Source organism: Sarcophilus harrisii, chromosome 1 (assembly GCF_902635505.1).
Source record: "Sarcophilus harrisii chromosome 1, mSarHar1.11, whole genome shotgun sequence".
Taxonomy (NCBI): Eukaryota; Metazoa; Chordata; class Mammalia; order Dasyuromorphia; family Dasyuridae; genus Sarcophilus; species Sarcophilus harrisii.
In genome coordinates, this window is record NC_045426.1 from 667,654,660 (window position 1) to 667,673,870 (window position 19,211).

Below are 19,211 nucleotides of genomic sequence, written 5' to 3' on the forward strand. Positions count from 1 at the left end.
CTCCCCTTCCTGCATCTTCTCTCTCCTCTGGGCTGACCTGCTGGATGATCATCCACATCCTGGCCCTTAGCTATGGGTGAACACAAAGGCTCAGTCCCAGGTCCTCTCTCCATACAGTCACCCCAGCTTGACTTATTCAGCCTTAGTCTCTCTCCTGGGCCCCAGGCCCACATCATCACTGTTTGCCGGCATCATGAACTGGCCACCCGGTCAGCATGAGCCCAGGACAGGCTCTTCCAGTGTCCCCGCCCCCCAGAGCTGTGACTCCTCCTTCCCGTCTGCCTGCCAGTGCCTTCAACAGGCATTCTCTGCCCACGTGCCCGACTGGATGCCAGGTCTTGCAGCCTCGACCTCTGGAGCAGCTCTCAGATTAGCCCCTTCCTCTCTCCTCTCATGTGACCAGGGCACTAATTCAGGCCCTTATCAACTCACCCCTGGACTAGAATCCCTCTCTAGTCTGTCCTCCACACGCCTGCAGGAGGGACACTAGCCCCGGGTGCCATGTTTCCCCTTGCTCACTAACGCCTCCTCTGGGTCACTTTAGGCCTCTGGGTCAGTAAAGAGCCTGCCTAATCTCCTGCCAGCTCACCTTACCAGCCTCCCTCTCCCACACTCCCAGCTGGCTGCCCCCAGACCTGGCGTGTTCTCCCTCCTCACCTGTCTCTGAATCTCTAGTTTCCTCCACAGCTGAGCTCACACACCCCTTCTATGAGGCCTTCCTTGATTTCTGGCTGCAAAAGTCTCACCTCTGTTTTATACTGGTTTATTTTGCATGTTCTTGGAGGCCTCTATCTATACTCTCTCCATATCCTCCTTGAGGGTGGGGACAGGCCCATCTCTCTCAGAATTTTCAGCACCCAACACAGTGCTCGGCACACGGGAGACTCCCCTCAGTGCTTGCTGATGCAATGGTGGCCAACTATTTCAATGTAGAACAAATAAAACCAAGAACCCATTTGAGGCCGGTAAACTGAAAAACACGGTGCAGCAACACAAGTCGCCAGCACTTTTCTATGGGCCCTTTTTCTTTTCTCCTCATCTAGATTCTGCCTTTCCCAGGAAGTTGTCCTCAGCCACTCCAGCCGCTGCTCTTGCCTTTCCATCATTCCCTACATTTGAGCTAAGGTGGCAGGGGGAGTGCACCCCCCTCCAACGGCACGGCCCACCCTGTAAAATCTCTACAGAGTTCTTGTAGGGAAGTCGCACTTTGTTTAGTGACCATCTCTACCACATTTCTGGCAAACCACCATCTAGCCACAGGGAACTTGCTCACTCTGAGGCTGCTCTGCTCTTTCTGGGCCTTTGTCTGTCCCATGTTACTCTGGTCCTGGGCTCAGACCCTCATGTCCTTTGGACCTCTGGTCAGGGGCTCTGCTGAAGGCTATGCAGCCTTACTCAGAGCCATGTTTTAAACACAAAAGGTCACAAAAGGAAATAATACTTCCTGAAAGAAAGATGACATTTTTTTCTCCATTCAGGTTCTTGGATCCCCGGAAATCTCCACACAGACCCCTCAGGCTCTCACCAGTAGCCTTTTCTAACTTTCCCCTACAGTATTATGCTCTAGGAAAAAGTTCTGTTTCCCAAGTCTCAGAATCTCATAAATTCTTACCTTTTTAGAGTCCCACACTTGTTTTGAGAGGTTTTTGTCTGTCTCAGAAGTGGTTTCCTCCATTCCTGGGACTGTCAATAATAAGACTGGGGTTGGAGGAATTGAGGGGAGGGGAGGGAAAAAAAAAGAAACATAAGACAAAATCTGCTAATTAACTGCTTTGGGGCCTTCCTTAAGAACGTTACCTACAGCAGCAGGCATTGTTCTTACACAGATCATGGACATACTGAAATTACTGAAACAACAAACTCCTTTGGGTAAGAAAAAAATTCTATAAAAGGATTTGGTACAAAAAAAAAATCATAGAAACTACCATGCATTAAAGGAGATGGAAAATGTTAAGTTCTTGAGTTGGGAGATCTATATATATTTTATTCTGTTTAACCCAATCTAACCCAAGAAGGAGACAGAACATCTGGCAGGCCAGATGTGCTATTACCTTTAGAACCCATGGAATTGACCCTGACACTAGGCAAGTGTGATGAGAAGAGGAGTGACAGTAAAAGGGAAATTCCTACCTCTCGAAATCTGGTGTTTGCTACTGCCCTAGCTGTTCCCTTTCATGAATAGGGGGTGGGGAAGGCCCACTTCTAGCCCCTTCCCAGAAGAACTTCCCACACCTGGAAGGCTGTCTCTGCCCATGAACAACAGGAAAAGAACTCAGAAATGGCTGCTGAGGAATGGGACAGATACTTCTTCCATCCCGGTACCTCAGAGGCAAAGCAAGGCACCCAGTTGGGTGAAGGGAAAGCCAGCATCAGCTCGCTCCAGCTAAATAACCTTAGATGAGACTCCTAATCCTCAAAGATCCTCAGTTTTCTCATTTATGAAATGAGAAGTCTGGATCAAACTGAAAAAGAGGAGACAAAACAGAACTAGTCAGCAGTGGAGGGCTGTAAGGAGTCCCTGCACTTTGGGATTAGGGGAGAAAAGTCACCCAAATGTTTAGTGCTTGAGCCTGGCAATGCCTCCAAGAAGTCAAAGACAAACCCTATGTCAAGTCCCACAGGAACTAAAACATTCATAGTAGCCCGGTGAATACAGTGGATAGAACACAGGAAGTCAGAAGTCAGGAAGATCTGAGTTCAAATCCAGGTTCAGGCACTACATACTATCTGTGTGACCCTGGGCAAGTCCTTTTACCTCTGTGAGCTTGTTTCCTCAAATGTAAAATGTGAGTGAGAATAGCACCTCCTCCCAGAGCTGTGGTGAGGAGCATTTAGCATCCAATACTCAGGAGATGCTTAATAAAAGCTTATTTCTTTTCTTTCCTAAAATTCTGAACTTAACTGAGAGCAAGTAAAACTTGCATTTTCCTCCACAAGGGAGAGTGGGAGGACAGGACAAGAATCCTAGGGCCTTCCTTCTGTTAATTACCTCAAGTTTATCCTCGGCCTATCTTGTTTGCACAGAGTTGTTTACATGTTGTCTTTCCTTTTATTCTGAGAGTCCCCTTAGGGAAGAGCCTGTCTGTGTATCCCAGAGCTCAATACAGGGTCTGGCACACAGTGGGCATTTAATGTTTGCTGACTGCTGACTGACACATGGTAAGAATTAAGGAGAGGAAGGAATAAGTATTTAGATAGCACCTAATGTGTGCCAGGCCAGGCCCCGTGCTAAAACATTTTACAAATATGGTTTCATTTTATCCCCAACACAATCCTGGGAGGTAGGTGTTATTATTATTCCCACTTAACTGAGAAAAACAAAGGTAAAGTATGTTGTGTGGGGTCCCCAAGTAGGGTAACATTTGAACTCAGGTTTTCCTGACTCCGGGGCCACTATTTTATCCACTGAACCATCTAGCTGCCTCTAACTCAATAGATGTTGACTTTAGGATTGATAGAATGTTTAAAATACAAAACTAAAATTAAATTGAATCCTGAATAAATGTAATGATTAATCCTGGTCCAGAGAATGGATGATAAACTATACCTTCCTCCTTTCTGAAGTGGGAGATCATGGATGTGGAATAGTGCACACGTTTATTCACTTTATTGGACGGTTTTGCTTAACTTTTTGAAAAATTTTGTTTTTTTCTTACAAGAAAAGGTTCATAGTAAGGGGAAAGAAGAAAGAGCAAATTCATAAATGAATATGTTAGGGAAAAAAGCACCAATAAGCTTTTGAAATATCTGGGGTTATAATATTTATAAGATGTAACTTATATATAAGATATATAGTAGTTTATATCATATATAATATCATAAAACTTAGAATATGCTACCTAATTCTGGGGAAGCAAGTCAAAGAAAACCACTGGTTAACAGCAGCTGCCAACATAAAAAAGTAGTAACATAAAAAGGTAATACAATAACAATAATAATAATGGTATAAAAATTTAGCACTTGCCAAATATCTCATAAGCCATGGCCTGGTGGTTAGGATTATATATGCCAGAAACTCCCTCCCTTTCATAGGCTTACAATAACTACAAACAGAGACCTCGAAAAATCTGAAGATTTTAACCAACAACTTGTACTAGACCCAGATCATGGTCACAGTCTTTAAAACTTAAGAAAAAGGATTTTTAATAGTTCTCTCCTCAATCATCAGCTTACATGAAACAAAAAGCTTTCAAAGTAGAGAGAACAGACACAATGCTGTGGTTAAAGGGTGAGGTGCTCTTAACACCCACAGTCCTTTCCGTGAGCCTATGGTGAATAAGCTCATAACCTCATGTTTTTATTCAACTATAAAAAACAGGTATTTTAGCCACTTAATCAGAAGTCTGTAGAATACTGAATATAAAGGAACAATGGTAACATGGCAATTTATCCCAGGACAGTTTCTATTTGAACCTCATATGCGAATGAAATAATAGTAATAATGCTAATGATACTAGTAATAACAACAACAGCCACCTTCACAAAAGTCCTCCTCTGTCTGAATGTAGACTAAATTCAGCACACTATTTTTTACTTTCTTTATTATTCTTGGGGTTTTTGGTTTGTGTTTTCTTTTGCAACGTGGCTAATATGGGAATGCTTTGTACAAGTGCATGTACAGAATCTATGTTAAACTGCTTGTCTTCTCAAGGATCGGGAAAGGGAAGAGGGAATGAAGAGAATTCAGAACTCAAAATTTTTTTAAATGAATGTAAAAAATCTTTATATATAATTGAGAAAAAAATTAAAATGAAAAAGTAAAGATAATAAACATTAAATAACTGCACACAATAAAAATAATTAAGAGTTTTTGCAAGCAAAAAAAAAAAATTCTCCTTTGATATTTCATTGCGGTGTGAAGTTGACTAGACTATGTCACCAAAGACCAAGCTTTAATAGGTCCCATCGAGCAGGAAAGATATTGAATATCAGCCCAGGAACAGGCTGTGTATTCTCTAAGGATCACCATAGGTCATCTCAAAGAGGATTATACCAAATGAATTCCATCTGCTAAGGCAGAGGGACTACAATCAGTGCTGGGAGAGAAAACACAAGGACAAGAGCATCCTTAAACTGTTGAAGACAATAATAAGGTTCACACTTCTAGAGTGTTCTACGGTGTGTGAAACATTCTGGGGACAGAAGTTCAGTGAAACAAAGAATACAAATAGTACTATGCCCCTGTTTTATAGACAAGGAAACTGAACAGAAGGGGCAACATGACTAGCTTAGGGTCACACATCTAATAACTGTGGCAGCTAGAACTTGAAGCTAGGCCTTCTGAGCTCAAGCCTACCTACTTTGTTGCCTTTCTGAGGTACTTGTCTTTATTATTGCAAAATGGTTTGTAATAATCTTGTTTCTATGATGAAAACTTCTCTTCTCAACATCTCTCCCTCTTCTGAGACACAGGAGCAAAGCTGTATTAAGGGGGGAAAAAAAGACCAAAGAAAAACAAAAACAAAAACAAAACACTTCAACAGAATGGGGTTCTTGTTCATGCTTTGAAGCGCAAAAATCAACCTGTATATTTCCACATACATTGTGATTAATAGCAGAGAAAGTCAAATACTTCTTCCTTAAGAGCACAACTGTCTGCCTGATAAGTCAATCACTGCAGGAACTTCAGATTTCAGAGCTAGCTAAGTGGGTGGGTAGGCTCCCTGAGCTCCTGTAAAGGGACCTCTGCTGATGCGCATTTACCTCTTTTCTGCTGGATGTCTTGGGAGCCTCCAGCAAAGGAGTCTGGTTGAGCAGGAGTCATGGTGCTCTGGTGTAGGGCAGAGTCAGAATTGGTCCTGGCAGAAGATGAGACAGATTGTTAGCTTCTCCCACTTCAAGAGGCTGGAACTACTAGGGCTCCTGTTGCACTGTCCATCTCCCTTCCCTGCTCTGCCAATGCCAATCCCTGCGATCAGCCTACTGAACCCAAATACCAGGGCCAGACTTCAATTCCACTCAACAAACACTTCTTAAACTCCTACAAGATGCCCATTTGAAGACACAAGAATTTCCGTCTTTCAAACTTCACCTTCTACCATGGAGAAAAAACACATTCACACTAAGTAAATGCAAAGTAATCAGTGAAAAATTCTTAGAGGGCACCAGCCCTAGGGAGAATCCAAAAAAGCCTGTGCTGGAGGATGGCATGGGACTGGAGACCTGAAGGAAGTGGGAAATTCCAAGAAGCAGAGATGAGGAAGAAAAGCACTTCTCACTGCCTATGCGAAAGCCAGTATGACCGTAGCAGGGAATGATGGGACACGATCCACAAATGGGAGCTCTGTTCTGGGCCCTCTTCTCTTCTCCCTCTGTTCACTCTCCTGGTGATTTCATTGGCTGCCATGGAGTTAATTATGGTCCTCGGATTACTTATCCAGCCCTAACCTCTCTTCCAAGGGCTAGTCTCACATCTCCAATTGTCTTCTGCCCATTTCTCATAGGGACTGACCTCATTATCTCTGCCCCGGAGCTTCTGCCTCCTGGCCCCTCAGGGCCCTCTCTCTTTATGCCCTCAGTGGTCGGTTCTATGGTTTCCCTTTTCACACCCTCCCTGGGCAGGCAGTCCATGCCACAGACCAAAGCAGGCACCCCATACCTGACTAGGGAGAGCTGCTGCTACCTGAGTGTCCCCCCCAGGTTTCTCCCCATCAGTGCCGCCTCCACTCGGCTGACCAGATCTTTTCTTCCTAAAGCCCAGGTCTGCCTCCTGTTCCTGTTCAGTTGTTTCAGGCATGACCCCATGACAGGCTAAGGTCCTTGAGGAAGCCCCAAGGAAACCCTCTCCCCACCAGCAGAAGGCTGCCACCAGAAGTGGGGAAGGAGAAAGAATAGAATGTCTATCACACACACACCCTTTAGATTTCTCATTATAGCTGACAGTCAGCCACTTTGTATCTCAATTTTAGCTCGGGGATAACATCTCCTCCTAGCCAACGCATAAAATACTCCCAAGATGAGATGATACCAGGAAACACTAGGGACCAAGTACAATAGTATCAGCACGGAAACACACTGGGGACCAGTCTCAATGATTAAAACCCCTCAGGTCCTTCCTCTTGATGTCAGGGTACCAGACATACTGACGCTGCTCCCCAGAATACTCACAAGCACCTGGTAACACATGTCTCATAAAAGGTTCAATGAGAGCCCAAGTCGAGAGCTGACAAAAAGGGGCCTCTAATAAATCAAGCATGCGTTGGCCAGTGCAAACAGATCATCAGCCCAATAAGAGATTTAGGGCCCGGAGATTCCAAGTGAGAGCTGGGATGTGGATGCCTCAGCCGAGACCCTTTCCCTGAACACACGACGTTGCCATGGGAGGGCCCTGGACCTGAATCGGGTTCCCATACACGCGTACTGCCCTCACCTTCTCCAGCTTGTATCTGACGGAGGAGACAGATAGACGGTTCCATATGGACAGCTGTCCACGTGATTTGGGGATTTAAGGAGAAAACCACCAAAGAACCCATGCTTAACCTCCCTGTTTGACCCCGAATGTTTTCAGTCAAAAGGACAGAAAATCAGCTCCCCAGAAGGGCAGTTTAGTCTAGCTTGGCAAGCTCACAAGCTAAGGCACTGGGAGAGAAGAGGTCAGAGCGTGTCCAGGACCGCGCACAAGTACCCAGAGTGGGAGCTGCTCGAAGTCTGAGGCGTCTTCCTCCTGGCCCTCTCCATTTGGCTCCAAGCCCTTTCTCCCTATCCACCACTACAATATGTTTTCCCTGGTGGTACAACTCGGTTCCGCCTACCACTCAGCACTCTCCTCCTGTGAACACACATGTGTGGGCTGCAGCCTTTCCAGGCAAGGGGAATGTGGTCATGAAATGTGGGGCCAGGGCAGCAGGGAGTCTGGGTTCAGCTGACTCCTTCCTAGGGGTCTTAACCTCCTTCCCAGTTCTGAACTCAGGCTGCCGGCACAGTCCCCCAGGCGGGAGAGTTCTGTTCAGGCCAGCGCTTTCGGCTGCTCCTGACTGGCGGCGAGCTGAATCTGCTGCTGGAGAAAGGGCTTCTGGGTCCTCAGGTCCAGCAGCCCAAACATGAGACTTTAATACTGCTCACACTACAGCAATGATGGGGAGCTCTTGGTCAGGGGTGGCCAACCTAGGAAAAGAGGCAGGGAAAAGAGCTGGTCCCACATCTACACAGGAAGGTTTGTTAAAGGGTCTATTCTGTCATCACTACAAACTGCCCTGTTCTTTGGATTTCAGATGCTCCTGACTAAAATGGTTTCTAATTTTTGGTTGGTTAGCTTCTGCACTAAGGTCCCTTTCCATTGCTGAAGTTCTATGCTCTTAAGATTTTTTCGTTCTCCACTGTTCTAAGGTCCTTCCAGATTTGTTGGTCTATTCTAAGGGTCTCCCAGTCCTTTCATTGTAGGGTGATACAATAGCACCTCAACTGGTTGCTTGCCACCCCTCCCCCCCCAACCTTCCAGAGAAAAGGATATCTGCCGTCCATGTTTATCCACCGATAAGGGACGCCTGTGAGGAGACCCTAGACGGTTGCGGTCCCGATATACTCTGTCCACTAGACCATGATGCCGAGTTGTCCGGCTGGTATCCAGGCCTGATGACTGAAAAGGAGTCTGGGAGGGAAGAGAGAGGAAACAGAGAAAGAGAAACCCATACAACAGTTACCAGCTGCAAAAGGCAGAGAGGAGCAACCCTCCCTCCTCCCTGCTTAGCTGAATGACAGAATTCAATTTCCCTTCATAGTTCCCTTTCTTACCTCCCCCAGCCCCACCCCGACCCTTTCAAAGCTTTGTCCGGCCTCTTCTGGTCTGGATCAAATGCAGGAGGTACCCAAAGGGCCCTTGAGCAGAATGCATCCCCAAGCAGAAAGAGGGAAACAGATGAAGTCAGGTCTCCTTCCACATCCATCATTTCTTCAACCCTCTAAGATAAGACCCTCAAACCCTTTGAACAAACTTGACATGAAAGAAATAGAAGAAATAGAAAGTTGCCCAGGAATCTACTGAGAGCTGGTGCATGGAAAGGATGGGGAAAGAAGGTAGGGTAGACAGGGCAGGGCAGGGCTGGACCAGGTGCAGGAAGCATGCACGGGGCAGCGTGCACCTAGATGGAGCATCCAGATGGAGGCAGTTGGAGAGTGCCACCCTAGAGTTGACACCCTAGAGAGAGGCAGGAAGAAATGCAAAAGGGCTCGAATCTTTCAACACCTTCTGCAAGGGAACTCCTTGGTGGGATGCTCTCCCTTTTTCGGTGTATCTGTCTATCTCTCTCCCCCCAACTTCTGCCTTCTTTTTCTTCTTTCCTCTCCCCTCACAACCACAGTATTCTCAAGTCTCTAACAAGACAATAAAGTTCTTTGTGTTGGGAGTGGTCAGCTGGTATCTGTAGTTCACAGGTTCCGGGTGAAATCCAAGGCTCTTCAGAGGAAGTTCAAGGCCTGACTTCCTAAACTACATATTCTGCTGACTTTTTCGTCTTCTTCTTCTTCTTCTTCTTCTTCTTTTTTTATTTTTTATTTTTTATTTTTGGCTGAGGCAATTGGGTTTAAGTTGCCCAGGGCCACATAGCTAGGAAGTATTAAGTTCTGAGGTCAGATCTGAACTCAGGTCTTCCTGAGTTCAGGGTTGGTGCCATCTAGCTGCCCCCAACTTTTTTTTTCTTCTTGAATCTAGAAAATAAAGGGTGTTCTTCAATCTTTGGCCCCAGTGCCCTATTTCTAATGGGCCAAGGGTAGAGGTTTTTAGATATTTGTCAGGCGTACAACCTTTGACTTCTTCCCCCAGGGCTAAAGTTCTGCAACTGGCAACCGCTTCCTGGCCCAGTGAGTTTTTCCAAGTTTGAACATGTAACTTCTGATGTGTCTCCTGGTCATAACCTCTAGCCCAGGGCTGTGAGCCCACCTCTGCCTCCTTTCTAACTGTTCCTTGTTGTCAGGTGCCATGATGTGCACTCCCTCCCTCTTGCTGCCATGCCAAGAAAAGAAGTAAGAGGAGGCCCTGGTCTTCACCTGGAGGTCTGTAAATTCTAAGTTTGCTACTTTCATTTAGGGTCAGATGAGACAAAGCTCTTCTCTCCTACCATCTTGCATGACTTTAAGCTTGATGTGCTTTCTCAAAACTGTAGGCAAAGATCTATTTCAATAATAAAGCCTTGCTCCCATTTTGTAACAATGATTTTGATTTCTGTTCTCCATCACAAATGAAGGCTTTGTTCTTTCTCTGTAGACCTGATCTTTTTATATTTAGCAAATTCTGATTCTCCTTCTGCCCCAACATCCCTCCAACACACCTCTTCTGTACTTTTAATAAAGCAGAACCCCAAAGGAACACTCCCTCCCATCTTGTTTACATCTTTGTCTGTAATCCAGCACCATGAAGAATCTGAGAGCAGTTGGAATGTCTATGTGCTGCTTCCCCCAACCTCCTACCCTGCCTCTCCAGGGAAAATTCCCAGCTGCCTTTTAGGGGTTCCAGAAGGATGGGCACTCTCCGGTTTGACTTGTAAGGTCAGAATCCAGAACATTTTTCACCAGGAGTTCATGGTAAACTAGATTACAAGAGATCCAGTTTCTTTTAAATTAAAACCACTCATTCAAACCTAGGCACAGAAGGAGCAGACATGGGAGAAAACCTCAGGGAGGAGAGAGAAGTTTGTGACTATCACCCTGTATCGGCTGTTGTGTTCTTCCCAGGTTAACTAGAAGAGATTTAGCTCTTCCCCATGATTTAAAAAAACAAAAAAAAAAACAAAAAAACATGCCGACATGGTGCACATGCTTAGATGCTGTCTGATTAAACCATGGGCTAAAACAGCTCAGAAAGAGCTGCTGCTGTCCATCAAGGAAGCAGGGAGTGTGGGATAGACTACAATTGGGTCCAAAGAGTCTATCAACTAAACAATACGCAGTTTTCAAAATTGGGATGCGGAGCGAATCCATTTTCATTTGACAGACCAGAACAACTCTTTGGGAGCTGTAAGGGTGCGTCAACCAAACAGGGCGCATACCAAGAGAGAGAGAACAGGGAGTGTCCAAATACGTATCTGCTCAGGGAATCTCAAGCCAGTCCCAAATACGTATTGGCACCAGCCTCAATACACGTTTACCAAAGAGACAGGAGCTGCTCCCAAGGTCTCTCCAAGAATTCCGCTGCGCTGCAAATGCAAAGAACCGAAACATTCAGAGATCCTACTCATCCACCCACCTTCCCACTTCAGGTACACCCGTGGATCTGTATCCCTGCCCTTGCCCCCACCTGTGCATCACTGCACATAGCTTTTCCCAACCTTTTGGCTACGGCTTAGAAGGGGAAAGCAGCCAACCCACTGAAAAAAAGCCTCAAGTTAGGGTTTTTTGCCCAGGCAGTATTCAGTGACTTCATAAAAATGCTTGTTTTCTTGGGGAATGACATGGGTGACTGGTGAGAACAATACAAAGAATACTAAAAGCCAGGAAGGAAATTTGCTGGGATAAGGAAGAGGTGGGAGGGGAAATCAAGAAAGACAATTTTAAGGAGATCTAAGTGATTTAATTCAAATGCACAGAGCAGTGTGATAACATAAACACATCTAAGTAAATTATTATGCACACGAAGTTACCTGGGGGTGAGGAATGAGGAGAAACAGGTCATTTGGAACTGGATCAAGAGATCCTCATGGGGAAAAGGTCAGGAGTTCCTGAGCAAGCCCTATTTGCAGCTTTCTGCTTAGCCTGTTACTATGGACTGCTAAGTCTGAAGATCCAAAGGCTCAGCCTGTATATGCTGAAATCATTTTCTAGCAGTGGGAAAGGTATGGCTCATAAAAGGAACAACTTATTTTTTAATTAGTCATGCCTCTGTCCAAGCACAGCCCAAAATGTTCTCAAACAGGACCCCAGGCCATGGCCCAGTTTTCACACTGCTCCCCCAACACATACATCACCTCCATCTGCAAGTCAGTAAAACAAGGAATGGGTGAGACCCAGGTTGCTGGATCTGAAAACAGGCTTTTCCTTTGTTTTAGTGAGTGGAATTTGTCTTTAATTATCTATAACACAGACAGTAAGGTGCTAGAACATGCTCTGTAGAATAATTTGTTAGGGCAATGACATCTTAGTAACAAGAGACTTCACTAGAGGGATCTGCCAAGAAATATTTGCAGAGAAGTGGGGTCAGGCTGCTGGGTTTTTCTTCTGAGAATTACAGGGCTTGTGGATTAGTCAAGAAAGAAGAAGCCAAGTTCCAAAGTCCCCAAACAGTTACTGCTGCTGGTAGAAACTGACCAACAGGTGTAGTGGCTGCTGAAACACTCTTGTGCAAATAGCATTCTCACAATGGATTCTGTTGACAGGGGAAAGACCCGAGGAGGATCCGGGAAGTCTTAGCCAGAGCAGAGACAGCCCCTGGCTAGCTGCATTTGAGGAGGAAGGCTCTTGCAATCATCTGGAGACCCTCAAAGTCTGAAGCGTTTCTCTGGGCCCACCATTTTTGGATGCAGACACACCCCAGATTTGCTCACCACACAGCAGCCAACCTGGGTTAATGGAGGCTAACGATGGGCAGGAGATCAACTTCCCCAATCCTTGGTGGACTGGAGTGGAGAACAGAGGCTTAAATGGCAGAAGCAAGAAAGGCCACTTACCTGGAAGGGCAAGTCCATGGAGCTGCTCCCAATCTGATTCACATTGGGCAGGGACCCTCCATAGTACTGGCCTCGGCTCTGTCCCAGCTGTAGATACTGTGTTTTCTGTAACTGTAACTAAAAGGAAAAAACACACTGCAGCTGCAACAAACAGGGAAAGGGCTCAAGTCCCCACACACCCCCCAAATAAAATGCAAGATTAAAAAGAGAAGTCGGCTTAACCTGACTGGAAAGGCCTGCTCCAACATACTGTGAAGAGAAGCAAAGGGGGAAGCAAGAACTCTGACTTCTACCCCTGACCTGCCACTGATTTATAAGGTGTCCCCCCACTTTGGGAGTTCATTCTCCTCATTTGTAGAATGGGGCTGGATGCAGTGATCCCCACAGTCCCAACCGCCTCCAGTTTGTGTTCCAAGGCCTCTGCCAGACTAGTTCTATTTGCTACGTTCCCTGCTGGCTTTTACATTCTAGGAGTCTAATCCAACAGGTTCAATTACTGGACTGACTATTTACACAATGATAAATAAAGGATGCAAGCAAGGGAGATATTCCTGAGATTCTTTGGTCTAATCTCACATATGCTAGCTTTATGGATCCTCCTGAGATTCTGCTTCAATTCTGATCCCTGCTACAGCTGTCATACTCTACAAAATGGCACTTTTTCATCTCACTGCAGAAATGAGATTGAGTAGCAAATTGACGACAGAGGCAGCAACCAAGTCGCAGGTAGGCCAGAAAATGCCAAGGGCCAGACTCCATTAGGTACATTATCCTATAAGAGCATGGCTTCCTTTGCATAACATGGACATTTCTGAATGGATGCAAGATGCAAGCAAGCTGAGAGAATTATTATCAAGAAGGCCCTTTCAGTCCCAAGAAGCCACTTGAATGGCTGCAAGACAAGGCAGAATCTGAACTTGAATGCCTTTAATATGGAAGAAACAAACTTTTTAATGACAGCCTAAGTTCAGAGATAGAGGAGATATTTTGCTTTGAAAGTACTGTACATCTCTTTAAAGAAAATACAGAAATATACACACACCTGTGTCCTGTGTACGGGTCCATGCAGATTAACATACATTAATCAGATCAAACGATGTATTTCTAAGGAAATCAACTCTATCCCATCTAACCATTTCCTTGCCCTTCTGTTCAATAAGGAACACTCTTCACTTGTTATCCACCTCTCTCCTTGTTGCTAGGTCACGTTTGTTCTTCTTTAACCCAAAGAACACCATGCCCTTCCCTTGCTGTGTGCAGCACACTCTCCTTTTAGCTCAGGCTCCTCCCTGTTCAGCCAGCAGGACTCTCACTGCCAGTTTGGAGACCTTGCTTCCCAGCCCACCTGGCTTAAAGCACTTCAGAGATCCTCTTTCTCCGAGTCATTTAGTCATCGTTCTATCCAAGGAACACGGTTGCCTGGCTGATGAAGTACTTTAGAATCACAGAACATTAACATGAAGGAACTTCAGAATATCCAAGTCTCACCTTAAGCTTGAATCAATCTCTCTAGAGTCCATGACAATCATGAAGCTTCTAAAGGAGTATTTCTAATGATAGATCATTCGATCTATCATTCTGTCATTCATCATATCATCAATCTTTCATTCTCATGATAGACCTATGGAGGCAACACCTTTTATACAGCTAGTCCCCATTATAGGGCTGCTGTAATGTAATTAGAGTTCCTCCTAATATTAAGCCTCAATCTGCTTCTCTATGTCTTCTCTTCATTGACTTAGTTCTGAAACCACACAGCCCAAGCCCAGTCCTTTTGCGAAATGACATTCCTTCAGGTATTTGAAGACAGGGATCACATTTCCCCTGCCTATTCACCAGGTTTCCTTTCCCAACCTAAGCATCCTCTCAATTAATCTTTGTATGTTTTTAGTAACTCGTGTATGAGTGGTCAGTCTGGTCAATAACTCCTCATCAGGCTCAAAGGAGTTATTTTTCTTTTTTTCACTTTCTTAGCCTCTAGTAACAGGGCATTTAGAGATAGGTAGTGATCAGTCTCTTATAGTCAGAACGTTCAATTCTTGGACACTATGCAAATTTGGTTGCTAAGGTACAACACTGTGTATATCAACAAAACTGTCTCAATTTCCCTCACAAACAGATGCTGTCAGTGCACTCTGTGAGCAGCCTGGGGCTGCTCACAAACAAGGCTCAAAAACAATCTCCTTTAAAAATAAGGCATCTCAGTCACTGGTAGCCTGAACTGATCCAACTTCACCAAAGCTCTCTTGCTGACTTCCTAAAGGACTGGGGAATCATCATGGGCAGAAAGTGGACCTTTTCTAAGCTCAGCTGCTGACTATAAACATAGAACTTGAATTACATCAGGATGTCTACAAAGTGTCAACTACTCTTAGAGGTATACGTAGTACAAGAATTATCATCACAATTTTACAAATGAGGAAACTGAGATTTGAAGAAATCAAATGAATATGCCAAAATCACTAAGTGTTTGAGGTAGTATTTCAATCTGGAGTCAACATTCTACTGGAAGAATGCAATTATATCAATATTGACATTCTCACCAATAAATAAAACCAAACGATATAAGGAAGTTGAAGCACACATTACCTTTGGAAAGACTAAATAAAGGAGTTGGTAGAGCTGGTTTTATAATGATCACAGACAACCAGAAACATAATCTCTTAGGTTATTTGGTCAACTTACATCACAGTACCCATGGGGAATATAAGAAAAAGGCCGCCACTAAAACACCACTACCACCCATGCAAGTTATATACCAAAAGGATAATTAACTGAAGATAAAAGGACAGAAAAATTTTAGGAAAAATTCTAAAAGACTCTCCAAATTATATCAACATATACTTTAATATTCAGTGATTTCCATATAAAAGTGGACATGGGAAGGGCAACAAAACTCAGAAAATATGAAAAAAGATAAAGAAGTCACAAACATATATTAAGAATATTTTCTCCAAAAAGAGAATCAGGCAGTTTTAAACATAGCAAACAGCAAATAATATCATCAAAAAATTTATCTTAAGGGATAAAAAAAAAGGCTGGTTACTGATACGGAGAATGATTTCTGAATCAGCTGTATGTATATAGTCAGACCATCAACTCATTAGAGAAAAGATCAAAATCAATATCAAATTAGAAAAATAAAAAAGAGATGTAATGTGAAAACAAAACAATGCTGGCCTTCTTGGCAAGATGGCTGCCTAAACAGGAGGCAGATGGCGAGCTCCCACATACCTACTACAACAAAAACCTGAAATTCGCAGGATGAATAATGATCAAGAAATCTAAAGAGAAACTACAATAAGTGATTTTTTCCACTCTAGAAATGCACAAGTCAACCAGAACCCCTCAGGCAACAGGAAATAGGATCACCAGAAAAGACAGCAATACATCCCAAAGTAACCAAGTCTGGAGCTTCCCAAAATAACTACATGGGCCAGAAACATATATAGTCTTCAGAGTTCTGTGTTCAGAAACAGCAAGAGGAGAAAGACTCTCAGAGAAAGCCCCAGGGTGATCAGAGAGCTCCATATTGGTTAAAAAGATCGAGGGTGGGAAATTTGGAAACCACAGGTAGCAACTAGCACATGATCTAATGCCCAGACCAGGATACCTCAGCTCAAGAGGTAGCATTGTCTTCCACCCCTAACCCCCACCTGACTCCTACTCCAATGATATTTTATTTTTTTCCAATTACATGTACAGATAGTTTTCAACATTTATTTTTATAAGATCTTAATTCCAAATTTTTCTCCTTCCCTTCCTTTCCCTCTTCCCTTCATTCCCCTCCCCAAGATGAGAAATCTGATTTGTTATAATTGTACAATCATGTTAAACATATTTCCATATTAGTCATGTTGTGAAAGAAGAATCAGAACAAAAGGGGAAGACCATGACAAAGAAAAAACAAAAAAGTGAAAATAGTATGCTTGGATCTGTATTCAAAGACAACAATTCTTTCTCTGGATGTGGTCAGCATTTTCCATCATGAGTGTTTTGGGATTGTCTTAGATCACTGCATTACTGAGAAGAGCCAAGTCTATCATAGTTGCTCATTGCCCAATGTTGCTGTTACTGTGTATAATGTTCTCTTGGTTCTGCTCACTTCATTCAATATCAGTTTGTGTTAAGTCTTTTCAGATTTTTCTGAAATCCACCTGCTTATCATTTCTTATAAAACAATAGTATTCCATTACATTCACATACAGGAACCTATTCAGTGATTTCCCAATTGATGGACATCCCCTCAGTTTTCAATTCTTTGCCATCACAAAAAGAACTGCTATATGTTTTTATATGCAGCATTCTGCATTGGGAGAAAACTGAAGATATAGGGCTCTAAATTTCCATGGGGGTCTAACCCTAGGTAGACAAAAGTCAGCACTGAAATCCAGATGAAACAAGGCAAAACAAAGTAAGAGAAGCCATCCCTCTCAAAGCGCAGCATAAGATAGAACCTATATTTCTACCTTCTGAATCCAATTCTCCCTGTGCAACAAGAGAACTGTTCAATTCTGCACACATATATTGTATCTAGGATATACTGTGACATATTTAACATGTTAGGACTGCTTGCCATCTAGGAGAGGGGGTGGAGGGAGAGAGGGGAAAAATCGGAACAGAAGTGAGTGCAAGGGATAATGTTGTAAAAAATTACCCTGGCATGGGTTCTGTCAATAAAAAGTTATTATAATAAAAAAGGGAAAAAAATAATTTTTACTTAAAAAAAAAAGACAGAACCTGGCACTGGCAAAAAGCCCCAATTGAGAAAATAAAGCTGAAGAGACAAGTAAACCAAAGAAAAACCAGTATAAAAATCTAGAACTAGAGCACTCCTAAAAGAAAGAGGATAATTCCAAAACAATGTGAGCAGAGATTTCAAAGGAAAAAAATGGGTTTTTTGAATACCTAAAAAAAAAAAAAATGAAGCAAGAAATATAAAAATGAAATAAAAAGCTCTGGAGTAAAGAACTTGATGAATTAATTTCTGAGATCTTATATTTTCTTCTATTTTTCTTTAAAAATCTTTTGATTGAGTCTGATTCTTTTTGTACAGCAAAATAACGTTTTGGTCATGTATACTTATTGTGTATATAATTTATATTTTAATATATTTAACATCTACTGGTCATCCTGCCATCTAGGGGAGGGGGTGGGGGTGGGGTAAGAGGTGAAAAATTGGAACAAGAGGTTTGGCAATTGTTAATGCTGTAAAGTTACCCATGCATATATCCTGTAAATAAATAAAAGGCTATTAAATAAAAAAAAGGGAAAAAAATCTTTTGATTTTGTAATATTATCCCTACTTAATGATTCCATTACTTGGGTTAAGGTTTACTACTTTCTCTTCATATCTACTTCTTGTTCCTATTCCTTCATTGTCATACTTTGAAATCAAATGCAGGACCACTTATCCTTATCCCTTACTCCAATCATTCATCAGACTTGGTTCTGACTAGCTTCTGGTTCCATCAAAAGATGATTTACCAACCCTGAAGAAAAATCTAACCCCACAGTGGAAAGAAGAGTGGATCTGGAGGAAGAGGAACCAACTCCATTGACTCCTTATAGCCTCTAGGATCAAATATAAAGTCTGTTTGGTTTTGAAAGTCCTTAAGACACACCACCTTATACCTTACTCCCCTCCACATACTCTCTCATTCAGTGACACTGGCCCTTTTGCCATTTCATGAACAAGCGTTACATCTCCCCTCTCCAAACATTTTCACATTTTCATTTCCCCATACCTGGAATCCTCCCTTCTTATAGTCTCAGTTTCCTGTAAGCTCTGCTAGCTTCTGTAAGTCTCAACTAAACTCCCTGCAAGAAGCCTTTCTCCTGAAAGTACTAGCTTCTTGAATGCTAGTACCTTCCCTCTATTAATTATCTTCAATGTATTCTGTATATCTTATTTTTAAGTTGTTTCAATGTTGTCTCCTCACACTGTTATTGCGGGCTTCTTTAGGCTAGGGACTGGTTTTTGTCTGTCTTGGAATCCTCATGGTTTAATACAGTGCCTGGTAAATAGTAAGCACTTAATAATTACCTGGTGACATATCAAATTAGGCTTGATGTAAATAAAAAGCACACTACAAAGGTGGTCTGCATCTAGAATGGCCAGTCTGCCTCTCTTGTGCAAACTCTCTTGTGCCCAGCTATACCAACTGAGACACCCCTCTTCTATAACTCAAATCTTCTGCAAGTGAAATAGTCTTAGTTCTTTCAACTGATTTGCATATGGCATGGTTTATAAATCCCTTCCTAATATTGAAAATCAACTTTGGAGGTTATTTGAATTGTTGTTTTTCCTGCTAAAACTGATATTCAGAACAGAACCCAACATTCCAGAAAGGTTCTATCAGTTCATAGAGGGGACAATAACACTTTGGTTGCTCAAATATATGAAAACCATCTATCAAGTTAAAATAATGTGCCATCATGATCAAAATAAAACACTTTTAAACAAAACCAGGAATTATCATCCTATCCAAATATCTAAGAATCAGGGATCAGGGGAAATTTTCATTAATCTCAAGATGAAACAATACTATTTCAAAAACATTTCAGTGTTCAAAATCTCATCCTAAATCATCAGTATTCAGTAATGAAAAATTTGAC

The 19,211-nt window shown here is 43.0% G+C and overlaps 1 protein-coding gene across 7 annotated transcripts in view; it reads right to left on the reverse strand.

The window, feature by feature from the left end:
* CRTC1 (CREB regulated transcription coactivator 1) overlaps window positions 1-19,211 on the reverse strand; it is a 113,532-nt gene that overhangs the window by 27,079 nt on the left and 67,242 nt on the right. For 4 of the 7 annotated variants that reach the window (XM_031948185.1, XM_031948183.1, XM_031948182.1 and 1 more), the window contains exons 2-7: window positions 12,594-12,710; window positions 11,073-11,126; window positions 8,450-8,587; window positions 7,370-7,431; window positions 5,704-5,798; window positions 1,613-1,698 (exon numbers count right to left, since the gene is read on the reverse strand). In XM_031948185.1, the coding sequence (XP_031804045.1) occupies window positions 1,613-1,698; window positions 5,704-5,798; window positions 7,370-7,431; window positions 8,450-8,587; window positions 11,073-11,126; window positions 12,594-12,710 (552 nt within the window). The remainder of the gene's footprint in view (window positions 1-1,612; window positions 1,699-5,703; window positions 5,799-7,369; window positions 7,432-8,449; window positions 8,588-11,072; window positions 11,127-12,593; window positions 12,711-19,211) is intronic. The other 3 variants (XM_031948184.1, XM_031948181.1, XM_031948180.1) reach the window with 2 other exon arrangements.